The sequence below is a fragment of the Cygnus olor genome, chromosome 2, assembly GCF_009769625.2.
Source record: "Cygnus olor isolate bCygOlo1 chromosome 2, bCygOlo1.pri.v2, whole genome shotgun sequence".
Taxonomy (NCBI): domain Eukaryota; kingdom Metazoa; phylum Chordata; class Aves; order Anseriformes; family Anatidae; genus Cygnus; species Cygnus olor.
This window is the reverse complement of record NC_049170.1, coordinates 7,287,658-7,300,467: the sequence shown is the minus strand read 5'-3', so window position 1 is coordinate 7,300,467 and position 12,810 is coordinate 7,287,658. Positions and strand designations below refer to the sequence as shown.

Genomic DNA, 12,810 nt, shown 5'->3' with positions numbered 1-12,810 from the left:
AAGTATTTTGTAGCTGTGTTTCCTCCTCTTTTCTTCCAAAATAGCTGAGAACTTGTGCATTCTGGGGAAAAGTGCTGCTAACATTACGTACATACAATAATTAATATATTCTAAAATAAATAAAAGTCTCTCTTCAGACTCTTTTAATGAACTGTAGGGGTGGATTGTCTTTGGCAGGAGCACTGCAGAGGTATCCAAGAGAAAGGGCAAGGCTGAAAGTCTTTCTGGAGTGGTTTGCATAGCCCTCAACCACTGTCTGTTTGTTGATCGAGATCCAAAGTTGTTGTTTGTCTCCTTATTTCTGGTGTCCTGGCCAAATGCCCCCTTAGGGTATTTGATGCTGCCTATTTAAATGCTGTGTTGTCATCACTGTATCAAAATCACACTGAATGATACTTGTTACTTTATAATGTTCTGTAAAAAGGCAGTACGTCTGAATAGCATACAGTCTAAAGAAGCAGCAAAGAACAACCGGGAGGGGAGAAATGAGACGGGAGAGGAAAAAGATCCCATACACAGAAAAGTTGTGAGAACGGTCAATGAATTTTCATGTTTTTCCACAATAAGAACAAAAAGGAACCATTGTTTTTACTCTTGCATTTTGCAAAAGTGGCTGCAGAGCCCGGTGTCAAAAAGTGCTCTTTGCTGATAAATGTGTAGCAAGGCTGAAGCACGTTTTTACTGGGGCCATGCTGGGAGTCAGCCTGGGGAATGGGACTGCGACCCGTGGTCACCACCAGCTTCCAGGGAAACTACATGGACTCATAAACACTAGAAAAGGAAAGAAAAGGCATTTTATCAAACACATAAGGCTGTGCTCTAATTTATGGAACATTGCCCAAGAAACAAGATTTCAGTCTCCAACCTTCAAAACAGATGATCCTGCTGTTTATGGGACTTGTTCCTGTTCAGAAGCTAATCTAGTGCTGACAGCTGCAGGGAAGCCGCCGGGTGCTTGCAGGGTGGTTTCTGTGAGCTCGGCAAGTTTTCAGATGTATATTATCTAGCACAGCACAGTAGCATAGTGATTAAAACAGGCACGATGTAACAGTGTGGTATTTTGAGGTATGAAAATGGTCTTGCCACGAGTGTTTGGGGTATGTTGGGTTAAATTCTGGTTAATCAAAATATCTTTCCAATTGATAAGACAGAGTTTAGCTTTCCTGTTGCAGCCTTGAATATTTTTGCAGCGTGGTTATGTTTTTGGTTAGAAGTGATGATGGATATGAAAGTGGGGCATCCCTGCTGACTTCTGGTTTTCTCCAGGGCTGTCTCTTCAGCTGTGCTGCTTGATTTTAGTAAGGTGAGGTACAGTTGGAAATGAATCTCAGATGCCTACAACCTAAGAAATTCAATGAAAATGTTCTTGATCTGATTTTAATATTGGCAGACCTCGTAATCACAAATGCTATCTTGGGAGCATTAAAATAAGTGCTAGGAAGATACCTGTAAAATAATCAAGTAGGCTAGCTGGATTTTGTCTGTAGACAATGAGCAGTAGCTGTTGTGTAGTAAATTGGAAATGGCGAAGCTTGAAAGACAGAAGACCTTGTGAGCAGAAAATGACAGGGCCAAGCAGCTTGGTAGTGGCTGTAGGTTATTTGCTGGTTCACAAAAACTGGTAGAGTTGTCCCAAATTTGGTGCAGTAAACAGTAAATGATAGATAAATATTGAAAAAGAATGCTAAAAGGGACTTTCAAAGGGACAACTTGCAGCCAGGCTGTGAAATCAGTTGGCTGGAAATGCTGCTGCCACTCTGCCAGCCTCTGGCCCTGTGAATCCAAAAGGTCTTACTGTCACCTTTTCTTCTCTTCACGTAGACTCAGCTCCCCAGGAGGGCACTGACAGCACAGTTATTAATATCACAGTGTGTCCCTGCCGTCAGTAGGAGGATGGGGTTTGAACTGGTTGAGGAGTTCAATAACATTTATTGACCCGAGCCCCGGCAGTGCAATGACGATGCGCTAGGCCGCACTGCTGAACGCTGCAGGTCTGGGGCTTGCGCTGCTCCCCCAGTTGAGACTGGGGTGTCTGGGGCCTGTCTGTGGAAGAGGAATTTGGTCTGAGGAATGAAACAAGTGATGGGTTTGTGGGTTGTAGCTGTTGCTGTTTTATTTGTGGGCTTAGGCCAATATTGTGTCAAACGCACAAAGGTGGGGGGAAGAGAAACAGACTTCCTGTTTCCATCCAGTTTTGTGAAAAAATTCAAAGTACATATAAAAAAAAAAAATTAATTATTCCTAAATAAACTAGCCAGGATTTGATTGAGAAGAGAGACCTTTCTGCATTCCGCAGGCTCTGTCCTCTAGGGTTTGCCAGAGTTTATCCAGGCTGTGGCTGGTAGTAGGGCTGGGGTACCCCGCCAGCCTGAACACAAAGCCACCTTTCACTCCTCAAAATACAGATGTAGCAGCGAGTATGGACCATGGAAGATGGGAAGGCCTAAAAATATTCTTATGCAACTCTGGCTTTTATATATGTATCTATATCTATCTATGTGTGTGTCTGTTTTCAGATAGGTATATATATCCATGCACATCATTAATCCTATTACTCAGGATCTGGGTATGAGTAAGATGAGTCCAGTGACAGTTTACACCCTTTTCTTTGTTGCATGCAAAGGTTACACCCTTTAAAAGGCTTAACCTTTTCAATTATTTCATTAATCTCTTAAGTGAAAAAGACCCTTTTTTATGCCTTTAGTGGTTTTTGTATGTGCGGTGCTACCTCACCTCTTAAAAAAATATAAAACAATGCTAAAGACATAAGCTCTTCTTTTGCAATGATTTGAACTTGTATTTAGTTATTTTTAATTATATTGGTTGTTTATTTGTTGGGTTCTTTAAAACCAAATTATGTTCACTTTCCTTTAGGCAAATCTTGTTTCTAGGATGTATTAAAAATGCTGCTGCCTGTGGTCAGAGACTTTGAGAACATATCTTTCTTTCCGGTGTGGGTAGATTATTTTAAATTATTATTGACATGGTAAAAATAAGAAGTAAAACCTAAACTCTATGTGTGTTCTTATTTTTTGATTATTATTTTTTTTTAACCAATTCCCTACAGGGGAAATCCATCGTTTCTCCTTAAAATAACTGCTCTTTCACTGGACACTTCCTATATCCAGAATTGCTATTTGCAAACTTGTGCCCATTAAATAAAGACCAGACTCCTATCATAAATGGCATGTGCTTCAGGGCTCCTTGCCACGGGGCTTCCACTGTGCCAGCGGAGGTTGCAATAAAGCGGCGGGGCTTTGCCTCCCAGCCTCTTGCAGCCCCTTGGGGAGGGAACGTGACTCTGGTGAGAGGCCCCTGAGCTCTGGCAACACTATTATAGATAATATTGCAGATGTAACTATTCCTGAAGAAGTCACACCAGTCAGGAAATGTCCATGCTGCTTGTACCTATGATGTTCAGCCCCCAACCAAACCACGTCTCTGTAAATGAAAATGAGTGGATAAAGTGGTTAACTTTATTTTCATTATGATGACAAATACATTTCCCACATTCCTCATGGTGAATTTTTGACTGTCTAACAGGTGTCTGTATTGCAATAGATGTATTTAAAAGTACTTATTTTCTGTCAGTGCTGACCTACTTTAAATGCTGCAGGGTGGTGTTACCTCCATTTTTTTGCAGCAGCCGGTTGATACCAGTGAAGATCTTTGTACTTCACCTTCTAAACCTTTGATGACATTTTAACTGCTCATTGTGGTATGTAAGCAGCTGCTTCATCCTTTTCTAGGTGGGCCCTTGCTTCAGTTCAAAGTTAATGGTTACTATTTATTGCATACTTTAGATTTGCGTGCAGCATGCACATGTAGTGCCTTAGAAAACCCAGAATCCCCAATATGAAGAACATACCGTCCCTAGCCAGGCTGTGCTGGGGTGGGATACGTGGGTGATTTACCTGCGCCCTGAAGCTGTGGGGACAACTTAGATGAAATAACTCAGCGTCCAGCAAAATTGAGCCTTAAAATGCGTGACAAATAGTCATGAGGTTGAAAGAAAATAAAACAGGCTGTACACCCTGCAAGAGCATCTTAATGCCTGGGTAGTTGAGCTGTGATATTATTGCAGCGGGATGTTTTCTTTTAGGTAATTAGTGCTCTCTACTCTAGGGAGCTGTGAATGTGCTGTAACATTTTATGTGCTCTGCCACAAGCTCTACACCAAAGGCTTAAAATGTTGTGGACAGTACAGGTGTGGCTGGTTTTAGGCAGAGCTAATTGCCATTCCCTTTTTCTCCTTGTTGCTTCCTTGTCCCAACCCATTCCCTGGCTTCTTGGGCACTGATTTCCCCATCCCTGCTGGGAGAGGGAGCCTGAAGCAGCTCAAGGGCAGAGGGACCATGGAGGCAGCAGCAGAGCTGAGGCATCTCTGTTCATCTCTGTCCTAACACAACCCTCATCCTTCTCCCCTGTTGCTCAGAGGCCTCTGCTGCCCTAATGCAGAGCACAGCTCTGCCCCAGCACCTTGCCAGGAGAGCCTCCAGCCTCCTCCTCTCCACCATCATATAGGAAAGAGGCTCTGTCTGTCCATCTGCCTAGCTCTGGATGTGGGAGCGAGTTGGGAAAGGCAGTGGGAAGGATCAGTGCAGAGCAGGGCATGAGGCTGCTGCTATTGAACAGCCTCCGAAGCTGCCTCTGTGTGAACACGTAATCATTTCAATATCATTTGGATTTGGTATATGTGTAAATACAGAGAGCATAAATGACTACTTGAATCCTATTGAAGAACTATGTGTTTTAATTCATACAGGGCATCACCTGCATGCAGCTGCCCCACTTTTGGTACCCAGCTGGCCAGGGCATCCCTTGCATGACACAATCCACCCTCCTTGCAGAGACTGGTGGGGTGCTGGGAGAGATGGGCACTTACTGGATTTTGGTCATTCTCACATGGATGCTGTGCTTCTGGCTTGTCAACAGTGAGTTACAAATTCCAGATGTTCAGTTCATTGCTTGGTAGATCATGATGAAAACTGCAAAGAGAAAAACAATGATTGCTTGAAAAAGATAAAGGAATGAACTGTAGATTTTGTTTCGCATGGGACATTTCTCTCTGTTCCTCTCTCTTTCCATTTTGTTCCATTTCCACCACCCTGAATTTCCAATTTTGCCTGATTTTGAGGGATGAACTCCACAGTTCATCCCTACCTCTTACTGTTGGGGTGTGATGCTTTTTTCCTTGTGATCCCTTTTCCAGCCTTGGCAGATCACGGCTGCCCTTTACCAAGCATCAGCTCTTGAGAGACTATATTGGCTGTCCCCCTAAGAACTGATGTAATTTATGGTGCTACTCAGGAGTTTCCTCTCCGCGTTTCACCTTCCCCTTGGGCTCTCCTGGTCTTCCAACTACCACTGTGGCTTTTAAAGCCCTTCCAGGCGTCGCATCTCTTCCCCAAGCTTCCCCCAAATGTGTTGCTTTCTTGGCTGCAGGCTGCTCTGGTGCTGATCCATGCTGTGTGACACTTTTGGTTGCTGCTTCCTGTAACATTTTGCAGGGTGACTGCATACCGTGTAATAATATGACAAAGACTTTCTTAAATATGCACTGAACAAATGCCCTGCCCTGCCACACACAGTTCTGGCTCACCGCGTGCCTCAGCAATCGCTTTATGCTGCCAGGTATCCAAGGGGTATCTTTGCAGACAGTAGCCTCATGGATTTTTAAAGGACTGCTTGCCTAGAACAAGGAGATTTTCATGGAAGCAGGCCCTATGAACTCATCTAATTTATGTAGTACTTACAAAACCACTAGATCTTTGTGAAAATTACAGCATATAAATAACACCAACCAATGGCAGTGCATTTTCAGTCTCCTCTGGGGAGTTGTGGAAGGTTGCTGTACTGCCAGTTGGAAATTTATGATATCTTAGGCTTGTACTTGGACCAAAAAGAAGAAAGAGGATTGGTGTTTTGGAACAGTGCGAGCGAATTGTGCAGGAACTGTGTGCAACAGAATCTGAAGCTGATTGAGGATCTGGCTCTGCATTTTTGCAAACCAGAATCGTTAAACTCTTCAGATGGAAAAACAAGATACAGCTGGTACAGCACCGTTTCAGTGAGCCAGAGAACTCCGTAGCTTTTTGCTGGTGAGACCGGGGTAGTCATGAATCTGCCTTCCTCACATTTTGATCTTTGGAGCACGAGTGAATGAGTGATTTACTGTAGAAGGCACAAGTGGGTTTTGGTGATTTTTTTTCCCCACCTTGTTTTTGTCCAGAAAAATATGAAAATCTTATGGTCAGTCCAAATAAGTGAGTGTTCTAGGAGTGCTCAAAAATGAAATAATTTCTAAATTCTTGTGCTTATGAAACCAATAATGACTGATAAGCTTGAAATGCAAAGACTTGAGAATTTAAAAAAAAAAAAAAAAAGAGGGGAAAGAAAGAAAAAACAACACTGAAAAATCTATTTGCATGGAATCTTGATTACATAAAACATTTTCTGGAGGCTTATAGATTGTCCTTAGTGCATAAGGAAACAGCTGGAATTTTGGATCCCTATTCTTACAGACTCCTAGATTTTGTCAATAAAGTATGTCTGCAAAAATATTTTAATGGCTTTGTTTGGGTGGCTTTCTCACGTTGCACAATCTTGTGCAAGATGCTGTATACAGCTTTGGTATCTCAGATCTGAGCATGTGCACCAGAAATCACAATTTGAAACAAGGTATTTGGTCAGAAATCATTTTGTTTTGTTTTGTTTTTTCTTGCATCTTCACTCGTTGGTTAACCAGCCACATCTGAGCATGGGTATTTGATCTGGGAATATTGCAGTCATAAGAGAGGTGCTAATTAATTAATAAAGAATACAAAATATTTACATAAACGTGATTTTGACACCTCAGGCCTCTGGATTCAAGAATAGTTTGGGGCTCTTTGGCAGGATGCCTGTCACATAAATGCAAGTAGACATTAAATAACAGTAAGAAATAATCATAATAATAATCCCTGCCTATTTTTCATCCCAGAAGGGTGAAAGAAAATGGCAAATCACTAAATGTTTTCATGGATGTCAGAAGCTGGACAGAATCCAAAAACTATTTCAGCAAATATTTATGAAATGGTATCTAAACCATTAACTGTTCTGCTTATCTCAGATGTAGTTGTGCAATGTGTTTCTCTTGCTTCGTATTCCTTATCCAAAGGTGGGGGAGGAAGAGGCATATTTTCAAGGTAGAATTTGTGCCAACTCAGACTTTGTGTCCAGAACTGGTTTTGAAGATTAATTAATAAAAAAACCTTTAATAGGTCTTGGTGTTTCTTTAAATTGGCTGCATCAAACTGAGCCCTACGAGTGGTTTGAAAGGAATGATTTAGGGATATGAGACATTTTCTGGCTGTAAATACCCATTTTATTTCATCTGATCTTTAATCAGAATAATCCTTTTAAGTTGCCTATGCATGGAAGCATCTGAGCTGAACCTTGCTTTGCAGCCTGGTTTGTAGGAGAACCTCTTTTACTCCAAGGCAAAACCCATCCTCCTTTTTGCCCTCTCTAGGGCAGCCACAGATGTGTCCTTTGTCCTACAGCTGCAATGGGGAGGCACAAACATGTTTTGCTTGCCCCAGCTGCTTGACTAATATCTCTGGTACCACCGAAACAGAATTATAAAAGAGAGCTTGTTTATTTTCCCAAACTATTTGTATATTCTGCAGGCATAAAATGTTCATTTAGCTGGGGAGAAACCTTCTAAGCGCTAAATATTTGTTCACTTCTGTATTAAAAAGGGCAGAAACCAAGCTTGTCTTAAAGTGGTTCAAGGAATAGCTGTGAGTGAACAGCGTGTACTCTTTGCAGCCTTTTTGCTCCGAAGGGACTTGTGCTAGCAGATGGGAGCGCACTCAGCACACCGAGGGGAGGCAGCAGGACATGCACGAGGGGCAGCAGCACGACCTTGCTGCTGCTGAATTAAAAATCCTGATTGATTAAAGCAAGCCCTATATATTAAAGAATATTTCAGTCTGTCCCAACAAATGTTGTTCTGAAATGGCCAAGAAAGGGCTGGCAATGCTTCATGGCCCAGGATTTGGCCACCTGTTTCTCCAGAGAGGTGTCAATTCACTGCAGGAAGATTTTGATGTCTTTTGTTCAAATCCTGGAAGCTGCGGATGGGATCTCTCTGCCTTTTGCCTTGATGTTCATGTTGCTCTACCAGGGGTGACCTCATCTGTGGCAGACCTCAGGAGCATCTTGGCCAAGGACGTGGCCCCACGGTCTGGAGGTGATTTCTTTGCCAGTAAAGGACACTTTATGAGGTTTCTTGATGGATTAAGCAAAGCTGAGAATGATAATCAAGAGGGATTTTTCAAAAAATTGTTGCTGAAGAAGAAATCTCAAATCCCCACCATCCCTCAGCTCCTAGTTGGAGGGTTTGCATTGCTGTGCTAGCACAGCATGCTTTTGTCCACGTGACATGCTATCCTATTCAACTATTCTATTTTCTATTCTATTTTCAACTATCCTATTTTCAACTACTTCTGCTGTTATCTTTATTTTTAATGGTAACGTTGTACTTTGCACTCAGACAACATGTTTTCCCAATGAGGTCTTTATAGCAAAATGCAAAGTCACGTAAGCCTTTCTCATGTTGCAAGTAGGAAAACTTGAGTACAGAGAGAAATAAGGTGATTTTTGTACCGATACAAAGTGGGCTTGTGGTTGAGGGGGGCATCAAGGGGCTGGGAGCAGGGGCTGGGAGCAGGGCTGTTCAGCACAGCAGCCACTCCTTTCATACCGTGCCTGCTGCTCTGCGCTGCCTTCCCCAAAGTACCAGGGGCTGATGCAGATGCAGCCTCAGATACATGAAACTTCTGCTGCCGAAAATAGGATCCCTTTTCTTCTGATATTAAAAAATGTCTGCGGTTATTTGAACTCTCAAACTTCCCTGGCGGACCCACAGCATTTAGCTAATGCACCCAGAGCAGCCCTTCATCACCTGCCTGCGTGGTCGGCGTGCCGCTAGCCCCCGCCAGCGTTGATGTGGCAGGTTCCTGTAATCGAATCGTGCGATGGCTTAAAGCATTTTTGGCACGGAGCCGGCAGCGGCGAAGGAAACTGTCGCCTGCGTTATCCTGAGTTACCTACGGCTCCTGCCAGCCCCTCGTAGCGCTGCGATGGGAAGGAGGAACACACCCAGCCCTGGTCCCCATCTGTTGCAGCATCGGCTTCAGTAGCAGAGCCTGAAATGTTTTAAATGCGCCTGCCTTTAGGGAAAAGCTTTGCATGCAGTTCTTCAATGGACGTTTCCAGCCAGACTGCAGGATTTTTCAGAGCTGTAAGTCAGAGCATGGCTTGGCTGTCTGTGTTTTTTTTCTTTTCAGGTTTGATTTTATTATTATTATTATTATTATTGTTATTGTTATTGTTATTGTTATTGTTATTCATTTATTCTACCAGACTTGTAAAGGGAATAGGTTTCACATTCATTTAAGGGGAGAAGCCGGAGTGCACTGCAGGACTCTGCTGAGAGGCAGGCATTCTTCAGGCTGTGTAAGAAATGCATGGTTCTTGGGTGTTTTGTTTTTCATCTTGTTTTGTCTCTTTTGTATGCATGGCTGGCACAGGGCTGTTGTCCTGTTTTTACAGCATTTAATTACAATAGATATTCCAAGGCTGAACAAAATGTTCTTTTATCTAGTTAAAGAATGTAGCTGTTTTTTTTTTTTTTTCCTTGCATAACTTTTTCTTAGTGTTTTGGAAAGAGAGATTATCTTTTTGGGGTGTTTATTTAATTTCAGCCTAAAACCATCTGGTCTCCGCATCCTGCAATGCCTGTTTGCTCATACTGATCATCTCAGAGCAGCCTGAACTGCTGTGCAACTAATTGCTGTGGCTAGTCATTGCAAACCCCAAATCACAGCGCTTTGGTAAGCTGGTTGATTGGAACTCCTATTCTGCTGTTTGCCTTTCTTTTAATGCAGTATAATGCAATATTTGACTGTATGTCAGGGTAAAGATGACTATTGCAGGCTTCGTGTGCTCCTTTTGCATTTTTTCCTTCCTGCTGCCAGACTTAAGGCTGAGCTCATACAGTTTGCTTTGCAATTAATGGGCCCATGAGATAATGAACGTCTGATAACGATGAGGCTGACTCTGTCTTGGCATCAGAGCCAGTGCCCCGTTAGTGGGGTGATGGGAGGGGTTTGGTGAATGGCAACTGGAATTTATTCCCGTATACGATGCAGTGGGCTTTGCCAGCTCCTCTCTGTTCTGCTCGTTGGGCTGTGTTTTAGCTGCTGTTCTGGGCTGTTTCAGGCACATGGAGTCTGGGAAAGATTAGGGTGTCTGCTGCGAGGAGATTTCACTCTCAGCTACATTCCCATATGGGGGGAAGAGTCGGGAATCTCAAATGGGCTGGACAGCAGAGGCTGCTCTGACTACAAGCAGCCCTGGGGGATGAGAGAAATCTGAAGTTGCCAAAATTGGGAGTTTGGGGTTCAGGAGCATCAGCGGGAAGAGAGAATGACTGGCAGGGGGATGAAACGGATCCTGCTGCCATGGGGGCAACCCCCCGCATTTCAAAACACTGACTCGATGGAAAGGGAGGCAGCAGGAAACCCAGCAAAAGAGCTCTCTGTTGCACTTTGTTTTTGTCCAGGGTTTGCTGAGAGTGGAATACAAAATATATTTATTTTTAAAAATGCCTCAATTCGAAATGCACACTGAAAACAAACAAAAACACATGAATTTGTACTAGGATGTCTTACAATCATCAAGAAGAAATTAGGAGAATAAAAAGCAATATTGCTGTAAGCCTTTAAAAGTAAATCACAGAGCAGGTGGAAATCACCTGTAACCACAATCTGCTTCAGGCAGTAAACAGACCTGGGTTTTCCATCAGGAAGAGAAGATCCCTGTGCCATTTCAGTGTGTTTCACCACCCAAGTAGGTCCAGTGACGAGCTGATTCAGAGCCAAGAAATATTAAATCATCTACATTTAAGAGAACTGGCAGTTAAAAACCTGAGAGCTTGTTATCATGTATGTATATACCCAATATATGGAGTTAGATGATCTTTAAGGGCCCTTCCAACCCAAGCCATTCCATGATTCTATTCTATGATTCAATACATGTTTACCATGTGTGTTTTCCTACGTGAGAGCATGTGTTATATGTGAGTAAAAGAAAAAAAGATGCCCTGTGAGATGAGCTCTAGCACTTCTAAACCCTGGAGGACACAGTCAGCAGTGACAGTCTGCTTCTGTTTCTCACTGTAGGTACAAATGCTTTTGCTTTTAGAACTGATACGTTTTGATGAACTTATCCTTTTCCTCTGATGGAAGAGATGCTTTTTTATAAGGTATTTAGCTGCTTATAATGCCTGTTTGTGGGCAGCCCAATTTGCATCCTAATGCAAAAGGTAAAGGACCTCAAAGTAAATGTCAATAAAACTTAAAGGCATACTAATTAATAACTGTACAGCTATTTAATACACATAGATTGAAATTATCATTTTAATGAGAAAAATAACCAATATATTTTGAGGGTTGTATTACTTGCACGAACTTAGCTTTTGGTAGTATTCTGCTCTGTATAAAAATAGAAAGCCAAGCAAGAATAAAAATTGTTGGTTTGAATCAAGGTTTCCTGTTTGTTGTTTTAACTCACCTTGAGGAAAAAAATGGCTTTTTTTTTAATCTTTGCTTAGTTTTTGTTTCCTGTTCGGGTGCTTGATTCTTCTGTGAAGAGGTTTTTGGTGAAGCCCCTTGGCACGGCAGGTGTCTGTGATGGGGTGAGCCACAAGCGGAGTCCCTCCTAGTGCTTCTGGCAGAACCTGGCTTGGTGATTCCAAAGGGAGGTTTGATATTTGGTGAAAACTGGGTTGGGACTGTCTGCCACATGTCTTGGAGCAGCAGCCACTTCTCAAATGGCATCTCTCGTGTCAGGCTCGTACTCTGTCCATCTGTCACTGTGTCCAGAGCACCCTGCTGACTTGGAAGGGTGTCCCACGCGCTCCGGGCAGGATCAAATGCTTTTTGAACCATTTTCATGTACAGACTGCCAGCCAAACCAAATGCACGTTTGCCTGTTACAGCTCACCAGTGTCTGCTGGGTTTAAAAAACAATACATAAGGCAGAAACACCTTTTGGCAACATATGTGTGTGCATATACATATATCAAGTTTAAGTTTTAAATAAGACTTACCTGAATATAGGTGTGTTTACTTGTCTTTTCTTCACAGTGTGTTCACCCAGGTCCATCGTAATCGTGGTGCTCGAATGGGCATGAGGAGTTAGATGGTTGAGATTAGAGGACTTATTAAAGAAGTGCATATGGCTCATTTTTAAGGTGTTTTCCCTGTACTGGATCTAAATGGGGAACAATTTCTGGAAAAAATAGTACATACCAATAAAATCCACAGCCCTTGAAAGAAGCCTGCAATTTATTTGGGGGGATATTCACTTTAAAATTTTAGTATTGCATGTACAGTAACTAGAAAAAAAACCCACCTCATTCTGTGTTATTTCTGTCCTTCCCATTCCATATGAAGATTATTTCCAAACTGGACCCACTGCAAAAAATTATTTTCAGTAATGGCTATCTCAAGTGAGAATGAGTAATCCCTTTTTATGTCTTGTTCCGTTAGTCTCGTTGTTCACAAGATTTTCCAGATGGGCAAATATCCCCTCCATCTTTCTTCCAGAGATGGTCATTTGTGCCTTCTAACACCTTTTTCCGAACACAGCTGTGATGTTTTTGAAGCACATCCCTAGAGGCAGCCTTAGCAAGTGGCCAGGGTGTGAGGAGGCCTGGCAGTGTGAGGTGCTTGGACCTCACCCTTGGACGTTTCCCTT

General features: G+C 42.6%; 1 protein-coding gene across 2 annotated transcripts in view; it reads left to right on the top strand.

The window, feature by feature from the left end:
- PRKAG2 (protein kinase AMP-activated non-catalytic subunit gamma 2) overlaps positions 1-12,810 on the top strand; it is a 218,302-nt gene that overhangs the window by 44,615 nt on the left and 160,877 nt on the right. Inside the window, exon 1 of one of the 2 annotated variants that reach the window (XM_040546202.1) lies at positions 9,236-9,289. The exons of the other annotated variant lie outside the window; for it this stretch is intronic. Coding sequence (XP_040402136.1) covers positions 9,251-9,289 — 39 coding nt within the window. The 5' untranslated portion in view covers positions 9,236-9,250. Of the gene's footprint in view, positions 1-9,235; positions 9,290-12,810 lie in introns of those variants that run through there. 2 annotated transcript variants of the gene reach the window in all.